This window comes from Nipponia nippon, unplaced genomic scaffold (assembly GCF_047370975.1).
Source record: "Nipponia nippon isolate SJK-2023a ecotype South Korea unplaced genomic scaffold, ASM4737097v1 scaffold_2, whole genome shotgun sequence".
NCBI lineage: Eukaryota > Metazoa > Chordata > Aves > Pelecaniformes > Threskiornithidae > Nipponia > Nipponia nippon.
Window position 1 is genome coordinate 3,942,317 of NW_028262336.1, and position 18,467 is coordinate 3,960,783.

General features: G+C 44.4%; 1 protein-coding gene across 2 annotated transcripts; it reads right to left on the reverse strand.

Moving 5' to 3' along the window:
• Window positions 1–618: 618 nt before the first annotated feature.
• On the reverse strand, window positions 619–17,325 carry MAB21L3 (mab-21 like 3). Of its 2 annotated transcripts, XM_087758932.1 has the most exons (7): window positions 17,193–17,325; window positions 12,652–12,792; window positions 10,460–10,531; window positions 7,779–8,070; window positions 4,707–4,888; window positions 3,720–3,914; window positions 619–852 (listed from the first exon to the last, which is right to left on the reverse strand). In XM_087758932.1, exons 1-7 carry the CDS (start codon window positions 17,238–17,240, stop codon window positions 619–621), a joined length of 1,164 nt encoding a protein of 387 aa, XP_087615058.1. In that variant the 5' UTR covers window positions 17,241–17,325. The 2 variants fall into 2 exon arrangements, with proteins under 2 accessions (XP_087615058.1, XP_009458806.1); XM_009460531.2 differs by lacking the exon at window positions 10,460–10,531.
• Between the last annotated feature and the right edge of the window lie 1,142 nt (window positions 17,326–18,467).

Sequence of the window (18,467 nt, forward strand, 5' to 3'; positions counted from 1 at the left end):
CACCGTTCCCCCTCTTGCTTCCCTTGAGCTATTCAACACTAGCAGCATGGTTGTCTTTGTACTGGAGCAGGCTCCCATTTAATTGGAGATGGAGGCATCAAAGTGCCTCTGAGAAAGCTTCCAGCTTCAGTACACTTCAGAAATATTCCCCTGCTCTTCTGCAGAGCTGGCCTGTGAGGCAAGCAGGGAATTAAACCCGCTGTCCTTGTGAGAAAGGGGGAGGCAGCAACAATATATGTGCTACGTTACGCAGCCCGTAGGCAGCAGAGCGAGACTTCTTTGCGCCATCTTTCTGCATAGGTGCCACAAGACTAGAGATGGAGAACAAGGCAGTTGCCTGCTCTGACTGACGCAAAAAGTTGGGTTTCACTGGCTGTAGTTTCCAGGCAGGCTGTCACTGTTGAAAGCAAATTAGATCAGCTGGGCATCAAGCGATACCTCCCATCAGTTTTCACCACCCACTGCTGCCAGCTTGACACTTCTCTTTCATGCTGCATGTGCCAACTGTCTTACAAAGCCAGCTGCAACATCTACTGGAAGGACACGAAGAACAACCACAGGTGGGGAGAGGAGGCGGGGGATTGGCTCAGGTTTGGGGTGAGGAGACCTTTTCCTGCCTTAGTCCAGACAGAAGACAGGGTTCTCCAAGAAGACTGCGAGCTTGCTGGCCACCAGGTCCAGGTCACTGGTGTTGGCGTATTTGAGCAGATTGGTGTTCTTGACAAAGTAATGCTTGAGGAAGTGCTGGCTTACACACTTGTGCAGCTTCTGCACCAGCCTCAGAAAGGCTTCAGGGAAGCAGCGCCAATCCTTGGTGCGTGGGTATTTTTCACACGTCCAGAATAGCACTGTCTGCAAGAAGCAGATGGGAGAGAAGAGGTGTTAGAGGTTCTGTCGAGGGCTCACACAGCTTACCAAGGCAGTTTTAGTGCTGGTAAATGGCTGACAGCCTTAGAAATCAGAGAGGTTCATACTGCTATCTCCCTGTGTTAACATTTCTGCGATGGAGGGATCACAACTAAAGCCTCCTCTGGGGATCAGGCAGAGCAACTCTGATGTGCCTGGTTAGGATCTCTCCGCAGAGGAGCCCCTCTCCATTGACTGGGCAAGGAGCCCAAGGAAAATGGTCTTGCTAAAATAACCTTAGCCTATTTGCCATCTTCCAGCAGGAGCCTCTGTAGAAATGCCAGGCATTTTAGGCTGTAGAGAATGGCCTATTATACAAGTGTAGAAGCCAGTAGGTGCAAGAAGAATAATCAGATTAACATAATTATTTGTTAGCTTCAGCTGTATTTGTGCTGAAGATGCACACAGATCTGCATCCCAAACAGACTGAGATTCCAAGCAACTATTGCAGGTGCAGGGCATGCTGTCTGGTCAAGTACAGCCTGTTTTTTTCTGACACGTGATACTTACAGCATGTGCTATGATGTTCTATTCCCCCAAGTTTATTTTATGTGATTTTACATTTGAGAAATCCGTAGTTAAAATAACAAAATGCATATGATCATTGCTCTTAGACTATTATTCTTACGTTGCCCATGTTGCATTTTTCAGACTTTCCTATGACTTAGAAGAATTTTGTCGAGGTACTTACACTTACTGTACCAAAAAAGCCGTACTGACTGCCTTGGTCAACCTGAAATCAGTTTTTAAAGTACAAAGTCACCCATCTTGAGTTCAATAATTCTGCTAAGTTCCTTACTGTCCTCTGAATCCCAATTTTATTTTGCAGATTCAGCGACCCAAAAAGAGACCCACAGACGCTGTGAGACGTGGCCAAACTACAGCCTTCAACTCCTCTTTTTCTTCAAGAGGTAGAATTTCATCAAAATAAGCCACACTCTTCTGGATTGCCTGGTTAGTTTTTTCCTCCAGCAGGACTTGCAATAGCTGTATTGCTTACAAATTTCTTCTCAGACAGCTTTTCAAATGTGAACAATTTTTTGTTCACAGCTGCAATAACCACAAAGACTTTTTTTTTTTAATGTTGCCAGAGAACAAAAGATGTAGTGAGGAATTCAAGCTGTAACCCTGTGAGAGCTGCTCCTTGGAGACTTGCAGAGCAGTTACCTTTCGTCACACTAAAACTACTTCAGCAAGATCCATGGGCAGCAGTTGCGATGAAATTTCTGGAGGCAAGGAAAACAGAGCTGCTCTTCCAGTCAGGTGACAAACAGGTGATCCGTCCCCAGCATTTACCGAACCATCCCTAACTGCCAGCTGTCTACCGGAGGCATAGAGTTGGCTTTCAAAATGTACCTAGGTTTTTTTGGACTTCTCGATCTTGAACTTCATTCCTATGGAGGTAAACATAATGAGTGCGCTTACTCGGTCCTCTAAGGCTTTCACAGCTTCTGGGGGAAGGATTTTCTCCGTCATAGAGGGCCTTTTTTATATGGAGTCTTGTTTAATAATAGTTGTTGGACATCTCTGACAAGGAAAACGTGATAATGTGAAGAAACCTATCACTAAGCCTCTGCTCAACTGCTGGTTTATCCAGTGACTGTTTCTCTCTCTTGCTTTTCTTTTTTTTTTTTTTTTTTTTTTTAATGTAAGTAACGTTGAAGCATTCCTTCTGTCTAGTAAACCAATCCTCTCTTGCAGTAAAAGCCTGAAGTACAGTTACAGTAAAGGACTGAAGAGGTTCTAAAGAGCTTTTTATTTTGATCGAGAGTCCATGCAGCAGCACTTGCTGCACCTCTTCTCCTTCAGCCAGAGAAAGAGATCATTACTAATGGTTAAATGATTTTCCACTTTCTCCTACCTATGACAGTTTTTCTACCAGGTTGTTCTGACAGTCATGCATTCTGCTAAGCTATAACCAGCCTTGTCAACTCTTTTTTGACTCCATCTTGACTCAGATTAGTCCCATGACTCTAATAGCATTTGATGGTTGCAGCCTTTCTATTAGGAGAAATCTTGGCATTGCATCTGGTTTTGGACACCAGAAGATCAGTAACTACTCTGGAAGCCTGGTGGCTTGTGGCTTCAAGGTGGGAGAAGAACAGCCTCTCCCTGGCAGCTCCAGGAGGATGGAGGCCCAGAAAACAGGATTGCTCTACTGTCTGATAAATGGTGCTGCCTGTGGTCTATCAGCGTCTGCAGCTGTCAAATGTGAGGACAGAGTCATAGCAGAGTCCTCTGTCTCTTCTTCACAAATGTTGTTTGAAGCCATCTTGAACCCTGAAGTACGTGCAGGGAGGATGCTACCACCCCTTTACCTCTTTCTTCCCTTCCCACCCCAGGTGAAACACCACCAGAACTGTTAGTTTGCACTTCATTCATGAAATAATGCTCACCTCAGAGAGTTTTGTTTGGTGCACTTTCACAAAGACAAATGCACAGTTTTCCTCCAGACAGATAGATGGATAAGGATGGCTGGGATAGACCAAAAGCAGGAGGTAACCATGCAATTAAAGACAGTAATACAATGCCTATGTGAAGTCAAAACAGAGCAGGAGCCTCAACTCTAACATTATGTATGTTGCTGCAATCATAATGTTCCTACAGGCTTTAGTTTCTTGTTGAAGTCTGGAACATATATTTACTGAACTTCTCGCCACTGTAAACGAATGAAATGGTACTGCAGCTTTGACAGTTACCTTAGAACTTATATAGACGCAACAGTGATTTATGCCATGATATTTTGACATTACTGGATGGAAGACCCTGCAGCAGATACTGAGACCGTATCTTGGTATCATGGTGATGCCTACCTGAAGGTGATAAGCTGTGATGACAGGCTTATTTCCAGCACACCAGACATCTTCCTTCATCTGCCTCATGACCCTGAAGCACTTCATGCGACAACCACCATCTTCATCAAGTCCTTCCATGAGTATATGCTCAGCACGGGAGAAGCACAGCTGCCAGTGATAATTGGAGCGGGCCAAAAGGTCGAAACCAAGCGACTGTGGGCAAAAGTGGAAGCGTGACACCAGATCAGAGGCAAACTTCTCTGAGCAACACAGAGAAATGTTACTAAAAGGATGCGTGACATCTCTCAAAGTGTACTCTAAACAGGGTTAGCAGAGGCAGCAGACATGGGTGATGCTCCCATCCTAATTCCTAGCCAAATGACTGTGCAATTTGTTTTGTTTCCTCACGTGCTGACATCAGTTACTCCCAGGAGATCCAGCTCTAGAGCCACCAGGTGCAGTACCAGCAGTGCTGCTAAAGCAGAGGCACAGCTCTGCAGGCACTTTGCCGTGGAGCAGCAGGTCGTGCATGAGAGGGGAGCAGGACTGGAAGGCGTAACTGGACCTGCAGGAACACGGCAGCTGGGGCTGAGCTGGAGTGCCAGAATCCAGCCATGAGCTTTGTAGGGAAAGATGGGATTAGGCCGGAGGGAAAACTGCAAGATAGCAGCCCATTTGCAGAAGGCTTACATGAGGCAGAGCAGAACAGCAAGAATGATGCACGTCAGCACTGAGCTACACAGGCAGAGCTGTGTGCGAGAGACTCCTGCAATACACAGTTAACTCAGTTTTTCTTCCATAGAATTCACCACTGTAAGGGGGGGGAAAAAATCCCAATAAAATCTGACAGAATACTATGAAATATCACTTCTCTAGAGAATACACCTTCCAACGATCCTGTTGCCTGCCATGCAGTCCTTCAGTTGGGAAACCGCTGCCAGCACTGTCAGACACCTGTGAGGTAAATTCTGGCACAGAGTTAGTAGTGCTTTTTACACTGTTCACCTTGATGCACTGCACTTTTTCCTGGGAAGGCCAACGCTTAAGGCAACGAGGCCACCGGGCTTTCTCGGGCCAGCAAGTTGGAATCTCCACAGCAGGGACCAGCTCTACCTCGACCTGGGATTCTGACGTCTCCACAGCCACCCGGACCACTGAGCTGAAGCTCTCCAGCACCGTCACTTTACCTGTGAAGGAACAGCAAGAGAAGATAATAAAGAGGAAAAGGTCCTTTTCCACAAGCCAAGCAAAGGGCTGTCTAGGGCTTTGCAGTTCTATTTTTCTGCCTTAACATTTTCTCTTCAGTGCCACGAGCAGAATACAAGAAAAAAGTTATCATCTCATTCTACCCTAGGGAATGAGAACAGGAAGAAGATGAAGGAACAGCTAAATTCTCAATTTTACACTCAGTTACCTTGCTTTTGTTTTCCTTTGTGGGTCCTCTTAAATCCCAGGACCAGCTCCTTAAAAATACAGATAGAGAACTGCTGCAACCTAACATTTCTAATGGTACAGTACAAGGAGACCACTGCAGATTAGAGGGGACAAAATGAACACTTCATCTCTAAAGATCTCCTTATTCCTTCAGAGAACCCATGATCAGACCAAACGACTTACCCTCGCCGGTCATTCAGAATGTTTTGTGGGGTATCCGTAAGTTTTGTTTCTGGAGATGCATTTGCACAGGAGACAATGCCAGAATTTATGGCCTGTTGTGAAGAACAGCCATACAAAAAGGGCTAACTGCTTGACTCACTGGGACTGCTGAGTGTCAAAGAGTTAGTTCCGTGGTGATTTGGAGGAAAAAAAGGTTGAAAGGTTGGACCAGATGATCCTTGAGGTCCCTTCCAACCTGGTATTCCATGATTCTATGATTCTATGAAAAAAGTTTCTTCAGTGAAAGAAGAGCGGCTCATCCCCAGAGGAATGAAAGCTGCAACTAATGGACTTAGTGAGACGTTTCGTGTTGATCCAGCTGTGTTCATGCACGAAGTTTCTGTCCCCAGCTTTCCCTGTCACTGGCGGGATCACTGTCCCTTCAACTTTGCCATTTGAGCCAATTGCATGATCATGCTCTAACCTACTGAAGTAAAAGACGGGGCGGATTACCATAAGCAGGTTAAACAGTATTGTGTTAACCCACCTCATTTTGACTAGCATGGGCTTAGGAGCAATTCCACAAGGAGCCCGCAGAACAGACTTGAAGGGACGGAGATGAACATCATGTGCCCTCACAGAGAAAATATCTGCCTACTCCCAATGGTAATTTAGCACCTCCTCCAGGAAGCGCAGGGGTGAATTACCCTGCAAATAGTGGAGTCCATCCCAACCAGAACTTTATAACCTTCAGTAAAATCTGCGTCTTATTTCCCTGCTGAGCCAAGCCCGGCACCAAAACAGGAACCGCGCTGCTCCCGAGCCCTCAGCAGGGATCCCTAGCAGCTGAAAAGCATTAGAGCAACCCCTGTGTCAGCATGTAAATACATTCACAGTATTTCCAAAAGCATTGCAATTGCGCTACCTATTTTTCCACCGATGAAAACTGAGACACCTCAAAACCTGGTTTTGCTGGTGCACAAAGAATTAAAAAACAGGGAAGCAATGAATTCAGGGAAATTTTTCTGTAACTGTAGTTGTAATGTGGGATGAAGGAAGTTAATTCTTCACAGAAACACACACAAATAGTAATTACTCCTCCTGACTTCATCTTAGCTCATCTCCTCTGTGTCAGTCTCCTCCCAGCTGGCCTTACAAAAAAAGGCATCAGAATCATCACTCCCTGCATCCCTTGGAAGTACCTCTCCTGGCTCAACAACTCGATGCACTGCTGCTAGACACAATGGCAGGTTTTCACTTCAACACAATGACTTTCACATAAGTGAAGCCTCTGATGCAAGCCCATTCCATCTGGTCTTGTCTGTGAGCCTCAATGGTGAAATTTCATTCCCATCAACATTTCCATCTCTATAATAACAAATATCTCCTGGAAGAACGCAATGATCTAGCGGAGCTTGACTTTAACATGTTTTCTCCTGTGACTAAAATTCAGAGTGCAATCGGATGAGTGGAAATGGCTCCTGTTTCTCTGGAATACAGAAGACCCATATCAGGCTGCTGATGAGTAAAGTCATCCTGGAAACACGCTATGAGAAGAGGCGCCACAGTCTAGATTTGACCATGTCACAGTGTCTTAATGTGAAAAGATGGACATAGACTATTTAGCTTGGACCAAGTCAAGTGTTCATTAGCTGAAGTCTATACCACGCCTCTAGGATGCTAGGAATTAAGCATGAGGATCAGCGTTCAGGCAGCATCTTGCTACAGATGTTGCAGCTATGAAGGCACGTTGCATGCACCACTGATTGCATTATGTCCGTGATCAGCACTTCCAGTATAAATAGCCCCAGGAAAGGAACAGGCACTTCGGATTGCTCACAGAGGGATCAGCATCACAACTGAAAGCAAAATTCCTGAGTCCAGTTCTGCTGAACAGGACTGGAGTAGCCTGGGTGCTGGGGAAAAGAGTACTTGTCCAACAGACTTTGCTTAAGTAGAAGTCCTTCTACTTAGTTCCCACCACCCCATGCTGGAAAGCTATGGGCAGCTAAGGTTTCCCCAGAGCATTATCTGCCCTATAAACATCTTCAAGCACTTTCTCCTCTGACTTATGCACCTTCCCTGTATCCAGTTTTCCTATAACATCTCCCTTGCTAGTGTAGATATATTGCGGCTGCTGTAGTAGAAAAAAGATTTTTCCCAAACAAATTCCTAAATGTTCTGAAAATCTGTGTTGCATCTTGGCTGAACTGTAAGGGTGATGTTGCTGGAGACCCTACCCAAATTCCTAAGAAAGGAGCAACATCTTGGGTATGAAGAGACCAAGAACTACTTAATTCTATCCTCGATGCAGGTCTACATGCATCACTGAAATGGGCTAAAGGCTCCCTGATTTTAGAGGGGCTTATTGCTCTCTAACTTTGACCATGTCAACCAAATACTTTGTGTGTGTGATGGTTTCCCCTCTATCAGCTGCAGAAGACAGCCAGTTCCCCTTATACCTGTCCCCACTAGACTCACTGGAGAGGTTACAGGAGATAATCGACTTCTCCACCAGCTCCCGGAAGACGATAAGGACTTTGGCTGGAACCAGATCACCTTCGATGTTCACATCCGTTTCATGCCACTGCTGAAGGCTTTTTGAGAACTGCTCCACTTCTAGCCATTGATGCAGTTCCTCAGGGTCCCGCACAGAGGAGAGGAGCTTGGCTCCATGCACGGTGTAATAACGCCAGTGCCGTAGCTGGCATTCCCTGTACCCGCTCAGGCCGCGCAGAGGGACGGTGATGAGGAATTGGCTGGGTGCTAAGACCTAGGAGAGTGCAGAGAGATTGAGAGAGGAGAGAAGGGCAGATCCATGAGCCTGGAGTAAGGGTTAAGGAAGTAATAGGTAAAATTGGGGGCTTTGGAGAGAAGGAAAAGCCATGGTATGATGGGAGCTATTAATTACAGCCAGGACCTGTCCCATGCCTGTCTGCGGGTTGCTTTGGAGGTATGCAGACTAAAAGGAAATTGTCTTAGGAGTCTGATGTGACAGCCATGGCTCATAGAAGACAAGAGTGCACTGACTGATTTGCCACCACACCTGCCATGGTTTCCCCCATTCCTTGTCATTTCTACTCTGCAATTGCATGAGATGTATTAACTAGCAGCTTCCAAGGAGCAGGAAAACATCAGAGAGCACGTTTTGAGATCCAGCAAAGGGAAACACAATAGTGCAAGTTATTACCTCAGAATTGTTACTAGAGACAAGCCTAGAGTTCAATAGTAGTAATAACTATGGCAAAAAGTACACTTTCTGACCTCTTTCAAAGTTCGCTACAGACATTAGTAAAGTAAGGCTATGGCCCATTCATTTTACAAGTGTTTCAGTCTGCATGACTGTCCTTTAAGAGTCAGAGACGTGAGGCAAGTGACATGTCTGACCGACACAGGCGGTGGCACTCTCAGAAATAAACCCAGGTCTTGGCCAGCTGTACTGTATGAACCTGCATCTCCAGCTGAGCAGAAGCCAGAAACAGTGTAAGGATGGAAACGGTAACGAAAGGACAACAAACCCTCGAACAGGCTTGTTTGCAAGCCAATTAATTGGCCTCACCATGGGAATGACCATTTTCCAATAAAACCAGTGCTGAATCAGTATTTGCAAAGAGTAAATAAGGTGACACAAATACCATGAAACCTCATGCTGGCCCAGGGCATAGCCAGACATCTTCAAACACTAGTTTGGAAGCATTTGGCAATCATGGCTCCAGGTATTCAGAGAAGGCATTCAAACTCCTTCAGACTTTTACCGTGTTGACTCAGAAGCTTTTCAACTCCACTTGCTACCAAGCCTAACTTACATTTGGATTAATAAGCCTTTCTGGGGCTTCTGCCAACACCTTCTGCCCATGGGCCTGGGACCCCCATTTTGGCTCAGCACTGGGCTGTGTCGTAGGAGTGCTGGTCTCCAGCTGTGTGACAGCTGTGCCTCCGCCTGGCCATAAACCTTGTTGTCCTACCTGCAGACTGCCTTCCCAGCCTGACCTCAGACCTACCTGGCCGCTATGGACTTGCCTGGCAATCAATAGGCTTCATCTGACCCTGGTTACTGTCATTGGGCCTGATCCTGACGCCGATGAGTGCTCCTGGCTTGACCTCAGACCTGCCTTACCAGCACAGATTGCCTGATGATCCAGACCCTTGGCTGACCCCAGCTGCCCTCCCTAGGTCTGCCTCGCTCGGAGACCACGGAGCAGGTGCTGCCATGTTGTCATGCTCACCTCCTGGCTCCCTTTCCCACAGGGAGCAGCCGGTCTTCTCTGCTCCCTGGCACGAGATTTGAAATACAAAAGATGGCCGGCAAGAAGCATACAAATGGCAAAGGAAACACCAGAAAACCCTTCTTTTGTCAAATATAAACCACCTAAAGGTAGGAGGATACTGGAAGATGACGTTGCAGACCAAGATGACCTGCACAAGTCAGGTTTGATGAGGCTAAGAAATCCTGTGAGCAGCTCAGGAACAAAGTGCTAGGCTCCATAAGGAAAAAATACAATGGCTGTCATGCAGTTACTGCTCATCTCACTGTCTCGGCCACATTTGCAGGTAAACAACCATTCCTTCCCATACCAAGGTGCTGACTTGTACGCACTGGCACCCAACAGATTTTAAATGGAAGAGCTGCAGGTATTATGTAAGTGCCTTCAAATACAAGTCACAGGGCTCCTCCACTTGGGGCTCACCAGGAAACACCAGAAATCGCAAGGCTGGGGATGGCACTGTAAAGCTGGGCAGCTGGTGTCCTCTTGGCCTAAACAAATCCCAGTCCCACACCTATGCTCTGTCACACGATGGTCTTACGCGCCATATGCAGACCACGGGCCCCACCAAGTCACAAGCTTGAACGAGAGCCTCAAATTCTGGGTTGTGTAATTTATGGCCAATTCTGCTCTACTAAAAACCTGCCTGCGGTATGCTGGGCAAATTAAATGCAGCCTCATTCTTGTGATCCTGGCCAGGATATCCCAGGGAGACAGAAGCATTAGGTTAGAAATAAAATATTTATGCTTTGAGGAAAAAAGCAAGTCTCTTGCGGAGAGGATGGAATAGTCACGGGAGGACTGGTTAGGTGGGTGATGTTGTCTGAAGAAGAGGGTGGGCGAGGAGGAAGCAGGCACAGGGACCGGCAGGCACCAGGTGGCAGGACGGCTTTGTACCTGGATGGATGGGTGGAACGGGCGCTTCCCCCGAAGCATAGCTGACCACTTGGCCAGTAAAGCTGGCTGATCCTGAGAGAAGCAGAAAGGAAAACAAGAAGTACACAGAACAGAGAGAAAGCATGTGCCAGGTCATTCATTCACAGAGCAAAGCCGCAAGCTTCCTTCGAGCCTATTTGTTAAAGGAAAATCCCCACCATGATTACAGAGTTAAGCACTTGGCAATGCTGTCGGGCAGTGCTGTACTAGTAATTACCCTGGACGCTAACCTGCTCATGACGCCTTACTGAAGCCTCCACAGCCTTTGCATCAGCCCTGCACAGCTGACAGCTGCAAAAATGGTGGGCCACAACTAAAACCAAACCCTTTTAGTGTTTAAAATTAAAAAAAAAAAAATATTCCGTTTTGTCCATCTGAATTTTATTTTGATTTTTTTGATAAAGATTTTGACTTTTTGTCCCCTGGGTTATGGAAAAATATTGAATATCTAAAGACTTTTTTTTCATATTCCCCCCCAGCCCTGCATATTTAGAAGGAGGCTTGCAGCTTCTCAACAAATCTAGACCCCTCGCCATGTTAAATTAAGTCCTTTTAATCAGAAGCTGAAAGTTCTGAAAAGTTCCTGTAAATTTAATTGACAGGAAAAAAAGATGTTGCAAAATTAAACACAGAATGGTTAATACATTGGCTTTCCCTTAACACAAGTCTCCTCTTTGTTGAGATGTGTCAGCAGTGATATTAAAGATTCTATTTTTCAGAAGCAGAACAGCCCAAGCCAAAAAAAAGTTGTTATTATTAACTCATTCTTTGCTGCCCCATACCTACAGGACGGTTAGCCAGGCCCTCCTAGTGTGACTACCACAGATTTATAGCACTGGGTTCAGTTAAGTATGAATAACAAACCTGCTAACTTTTAAGAAAATAAATTTGGGGGATTCCTTTTAAGGATAGGTTGTTCAGATCAGCCTACCGTAATACCAAATTACTGCTCAGAACAGATTGCCTTAGTTTTGTTCTGCTTTGTTCTCCAGAACAGCAATTTTACTCTGCCCCTGGTCTGGTCAGACTTCATTAACCAAGCAGGTTTGTTCCAGCATGAGAGGTGGATGGCAGACTATGGCACTAAGGAACACGTGGACCAGGATGTGGCACCGTTTTACATCACTGTGGTCATTCCTACTAGTAAGGTGACATGCCCCGAGATACATGAAATTCCTGAAAAGATATAAATCCGAATGTTGTTTTCCCCAGAGCAATAGCCACATTTCAGGCTGGATGATTATATCCTGCCTCCACCTCCATATCCTTTCAGCAGCTTGATGCACACACAGTTCTCCCCTTTCAATCTGAGACAGCTGTAAAAGTTGCCTCATGCTTTTACATGTTTGGTTTGTTTTGATCCATAACTGGCTCCCTTTTAGTGTAAGGGTTGACATCGCCAGAGTACGTACACTACTTCAGATGAAAAAGATCATTTTCATCTGAAGTTGCCATTGCTATGATTGTTTCTTATATCCTTACGCTGGTTATTCTTGTGTTAAGTAGTCACAGGAAATAACCAGTCTTTTCCTGTCACAGCTGGGATAGAACATTATTATTTTGGTATTTGATGGTCTAAAATGGGGAAACATTTAACTTCTCCCACCAATGAGCACATTTCTTCCCAGTAAAAAAGAAGTTCCAATCCGTGACCAAGAAAAAAGATATTTTTCTGAAGGAACTTTCTAATGTTCATAGCAGAAGAAGGATTTTTGATTTTTTTTTCTTTCTTTAGTGAGTTGACAGGTTTTCCACCTGTGAAAAATATGAGTCATAGCTCATGAAGGCATGAGCATTTTTTTTCTTCTTATGTTACTGCTCTACAAGTTTTTCTTTCTGTCTCCCAAAGAACTTTGGCTTCTGCTTGCAGATTGACAGCTCTGGCAATAGACGCTCTTCGTAAAAGCAGCAGCTGTAAAAAGAGGCTCTGCATGATTTACCCGGCCCTCTCTGATGCTCCTCTAGTTGTAAGACGTCCACGAGTCAGTCCCTACCACCCAGTCAGTCACTAGAACTTCCACGGTGAAGCATCAACACGTTGTTTGTGGTGCTTTGGGTGAGGTACCTGTCCATACAGACACTTATACAATGGAGAAATCACTTACTGACCGCCTACAAGCTGCCAGAGAGTATACTAGAGCTCTTGTTCATACCTTAATATTCTCATTGTGAATGCCAGAGTTGGAGATAGCCTGGAATCGTGTGGCCTTATAGCTGATTTCCACAGTCAGTTGCTGGATGATTTTCTGTACCTCCTCCACTGCTTTGGCAACCAGATAATGTCGCCGTTCCACCTGTTGGTTCCAAGAAAGACACCTCAGATTATAGGTAACCACACTCTTCATCTCCAGCGGAAAACAGATCATTGACTTAAAGCATCCTGAAACATTTGTGCCTGTGCTGCGCTGGGAATAAAACTAATCGTTCCCTGTATGTTACAATCAATTTACCATGAAACAGAGCTCTTGCTTGTGAACACCGAAGGGCCAATACTCAAGACGGCTGAGCATTAATTGATATTTCCATGCCAATACCATTAGATGGAAGGGAAGGAGTTCATTTCATGAATAAATTTGCTGTGAACAAGCTACAGTCTCATTCTTTACCCATTTTGATGCAGAATACCCAGCTATTCCCCTGCATATACTTGCCATTCCCAGAGCCAGGTTATGTTTCATTTGAAGAGCTGACAAGACTTCAAGAATTACAGATACCCTGTGCATTAGCATTTAGATGCCTACATAATATGTTAAAAGTATCCATACTGTCTTCATATCTGAAGTACAGATGAGAAACCATTCCTAGATGGTGAGAAAGTATCTTTCCACAGGTAATCCCACTGGGGACTAGATGTTTGTGTGACTTGATGGATAGTCCTTCAATTCGAGCAGTAGTAGCATAATTATTTATTAGAAATTATTTCAATGGAAGGTCTGAGTCTTGGAAGGATTGAGATGAAGTATGGACAGCTCAGAAAAACAGATGAACCTGAACCTTCACATACTCCTAAAAATTAAGAGAGCGTACGGGGATGGTCAAAATCTGAACAAGAAAATTCAACAGGAGGAACATGGAGGAACTATGTTAGTAAAAGACATTTAAATATTTCCCAAAGATCCTTACACAGTTACCAAAGTGAGGAGGAGACTCAACTACTGTTAATGATGTTCATGAAAATATTCCTCATTACTTATTCATCCAGAATTACTTATACAGGGTGAGATATGAAGACCGTTTACTGTGCTTTTTTGCATACTAATGCTTTATCTCATTTGGTTGAAATCCTTGCTTTAATTTCTTCTTGCTTTTTCTTTTTTCTCATATTCTACTAAATCTCACTTGGTTTGGAGGCGAGAACAAAATTCAGAAACAGATGAGAGGTTTGAAAGGACCAGATCAGAAAATGAAAACCTACGTGAAGCTAGAACTAAAACCCCAGCTGGGCTATTTGCAGGCATGAAACAAGAGTGTTTAGATCATTAACAGCTTGGCTAAGGTGAATGATCAAGCATATTTGCCAGTCAAATATAACTGCTACAGTCTTTTGTTATTATCACAGACCAAAGGAAAAGGAAGCAAAAGCATAAGAAACTTTTTGCAATGAGGGTGGTGAGGCACTGGAACAGGTTGCCCTGGGAAGTTGTGGATGCCCCATCCCTGCAAGTGTTCAAAGTCAGATTGGACGGGGCTCTGAGCAATCTGATCTAGTGAAAGAGGTCCCTGCCCACGGCACAGGGGGTTGGACTAGGTGATCTTTAAAGGTCCCTTCCAACCCAAACCATTCTGTGATTCTGTTCTAAAACTCCTGTGTCCTGCTTGCTTAGCATCTGCATCAACATCTAAGCAACACTCTTCTCCCTTTTAAAAACTACCACTGACAAGCACTTCATCAAAAGTCCATTTGGACACCTTTTTGTCAAATACTGAACTGTCAGACGAAACACTCAAGTGTGTTGAAATGTGTCCCCAAGCCCTGGGAGGTGACAAATAGCTGCACTCCTTCACAACAACGGGCCATACGATGGACTAAAAAGGACTAGTGCTTGCCTAAGGTCAATTAACCAATGAAGACCAATTGACTAACACTGAACTTGAAGGTTTGAGCAGGCTTTGAATACCTCCCTGCCAGCCAACAAAGTTAACAGTATTTTTACTAAGCCTGAATAGTTTTTGCAAGTGGAAAACACAACAGGCAGCAGTATCATATTCCCTTCACTGAGCTCTCATCTACCCTTGACATCCTGATTCTTTGCTAGGTTAACAACACATAGTTCCTTATATTTATATAATATCCTTTAGTATCCCTAGTAATTCATCCTCTCCCTCATTCCAATTCATCCTTGTTCTCTGAGAAAATTTATACTGAAAAATTTTAGCCCATGTTCATTTTCACCTCCTTGTCTCAGCTTTCATTTATGGCACTTCTCCATCTGTAGCTATAGCTATTTTCTCTGTCATGTTTTTGCTCATCCAGAAGAACTCCTTAGAGCAGTCCAATAAGCTTGATTTGCTCAACAAGACACCTAATGGTTGCTCCAACAAGCAAATAGTATGAGTGGTAGAGAAAGTTGTCCGCCTGTAAGAGACACAAAAACTAGACACAAAACCCAGACTTTCTGTTGAAAGTATACAATCACTGTGGGTCAGCTCAAATGGAGGTCTAAAGGTGCCTCTGGACACATTGCTTATGCTATGTTCTTTCTAAGGGACACCTGCCAGAAACACTTTCTGCCATCTCCAGTATCCTGGGAGAATCCATCCAACCCAGCCTGGCCTCATTTAATTGTCCCTCATCACCTGTTGGCTAGGCTATAGCAATGGTCATGAAATCTTTAAGAGAGTACAGATTCTCAAAAAACCTATTAAGGGGGGTATCACTAAACACCTCTTTCTGCATGTACTCCTCATCACTGGGGCAGGGATAAAAGAACAGAGGGCACGTTACAGATGGTGCTCACTGTTGCTAACTTCAGTTAGCTCCCTAATTGTGCCATTGGAAGATATAACCTTCCTACAGAAGGGAAGGCATAAAAATCAGAAGACAGAACTTGAGTGGGTAAAAGCAGCTTCTGAAGAGCCAAGGCATTTATTTAAGATGTCTTTAGCACCAGCATGGACATGTGAGAAGAGACAGAATAAGCTCTTTGTTGGATGGCCACCTTCTACCACCTACTGGCATTCCCCTTACCAGGTCTTAACTTTGGAAATCATGCCAAAACAAATGCACAAAACCAGAACAACAAGGTTGATTAAGGTTTTATTACAGAGGAAGGAAACAGGACTGAGATTTACTGGGGATCGTTAAGAACATTTAGGTTTGTTCTTATTTACCCAGTCACATCCACTCCATACGCCCTTGAGTTTTTCCATTGTTGAGTGGCTTAAGGAAGAAATCTTTGGTATCATAGAGATTCATTGCACCAGGTGGTTGACCTATTTTTGAAAACAGGCAGCATTTTACCGGCAGAACTGTGGCTGCCTGAAGGTTAGGCAGCCTCACTTGGACAGGAGACTCAGGAGCAGGCAGAAACTAGGAATCCATCAGAGCTGGAGGGCTGCTAGAAAACAGGCTTTTGGTAGAACCTAAAATATTGGCAACTATGAGCCTCACTTAACTACACTCTGCTTCTGTTCCCTGTACTTACGGCAGTCATATGAGCATCTTCCTGTGCATGGCTTCCCTCTCTTCCCTCCTTTGTAGCTCTGTTTTATACATCGTCAGAGAAGTGTTCGCTTTTGTAGCTCACTGAAAAAATTCTGATGGAATGATTTTCCAGTGCATAACACTGCATGGCTGAAAATGAAAGTTCTCACAGAAATACACCTACTTGTCACCAAAACATTTCCATAGAGAAAACAAACCTTTCTTACCAGCCCCTTCATGGTACGAGAATATTTCATCCTTTACAGAAAAGAAAGCCTTACAATTTTCCATTTTGAAATGATTTTTCACTTTGGTGTCTTTCATTTTGTTGGGGAAAGCAGACTATAAAATAGGAACTAGCTAAGTACTGTGATAAAACATGTCAGCTTTAAAAATGTTATGGCTCACTTAGAGTTACTTTTATTAAACAGTATTGTTTCATTGATGATTTTATTCTGTTTTACTTCATTTCATAATGGGAAAAAAAAAATCAAGTGCTGGAATATCTCAAAATAGAAAACGTGGTTCCAGCCTGCATGTGCTAAAGAGGCATGTTATTTTAATCATGATATATAGAGAAGCATCCTTAGCTGAGGTGACAGACCGATGGGTGAATTCTAACAATATCTGTCTCTCTCCCTAGTTCTTACATGCATCTTTCTTCGAGGCAACGCCTGGTGTAGTTTCAGTCTTGTTTCTGTCAAGCCAAGACCACTGGACAAGGAGAGAGGCAAGGCCCTTTCCTTAGATTAAATGCTGGCAATTATAGCTAGTCTCACATCTGGAAATCCAGATCAGAAGCAAAAGTTCAGGACATCTGAAGAGGAAGAGGGCAAGCACCTTGAAAAATTAGGCTACCAGCTGAGATCCCTGATAACATTCTGCAACAGAAACCTAGAAATCTCATTAGAAATACAGTTCTCATGAAACTTCACCCAGTCTTGTCTCAGAAATGAAGACAGCAGGCAAGCAACTAGCTGTCAAGTTTGGCACCCTTCAGAATCAACACCTAGTGTGGGAGACAGAAAATCTGGACAGATAAAGCCTTACCTTGGTCTGGATGTAGATTTCTACATCTTCATCTGTGAATGGTTTCATGGCAAGATGGTCTTCGCTGCTCTCTAAAGTGTGAATTCGCTCTTCACTCGTTCCCCTGCCTCTGGAAGTAGAGGGACACTCAGAGCGAGCTGCTCAGAGCCTTCTTGCCCTGTGGAGCTCAGGTCATCTAATTCCTCTGTGGATGAAGAAGAGGAGAGAGAAGCAAGGAAGTATGCCTGTTTTTAAAAAATCATTTTCTGGTCTGAGTTACAACGGCGACATCCAGCTGCTTCAGAAAACTAGCTCCAATTATTATTTTCTAAGTTCAGTCATTATTATTCATCGTATTACTTTTAAACGGTGGGTCTTGCATGCGGACACACACACAAATGTCCCAGCTACTGCTCTGTCTCAGGGCAGATCTGGAAGCGCCTTTCAAATTGCACTGCAGATTCAGTACGCTCGTGCACAGCATTATTATTCCGTGTGCCACAAGTACTTCCCTGCTTCACTAGCCCTTCGCTAAACCATTTGTTAAACACTCTCAGCTATCCCTTGTTGACTTCAATCCGCCCACTTTCCATCTGAAACTGCGTGGGTATTTTTACACTCCGATCATTCATTTGGGTTGCAGTCTGCAGCCGCTGCTCCCCTCTCTTCCCCTCTCCTTATATCTCCTCTCTCTCTCCGGCTGTATTGACAGTAAATATCCTGCAGCCTGTCCCCTCCTGCAGTTTGCTTTGCTTTCTTTACAGTAAACAGACAGAAAGCTGTCTCTCGTTTTCTGCCAGCAGCTCAGCTAACAACCCCATATGGATAATTCAGAGGGAAAAACAATTGATCAGGCCTCATTGATCCAGTGAGGGTTGGTGGCTTTTAGAAAAAAGGGTACATCAGCACATGGAAGGGAGTGACGGAGTATAGAGATGAGATCCCATGCTGCTAAGTGTCCCTTATTAAGGAAGGCACACTCCACTTTTGAGTAAAATCATTATTTCCCCCTGGAAACTGAACTTTGATGTCCCTTGACTGATTTATTACCTCTACAGCAGCCAGCAAAAGGCAGCACTTCAGTAGGCGCTGGGTGCTACCTCAGGGCAGCACTGTTGTTGCTAGTTATCCTTCATGATGTTCCTTGTTAACAGTCAAATACTAAGTACATTAATGAAGTACCAATACCTGCAGGACATCTGATTCCCCAGAATCTACAAACCAAACCTTTCTCTGTGCCTGCCAGGCATCTGCTTCGTCTTTTTGCTGAGGGATCTGGGGACTCCTTCACAAAGA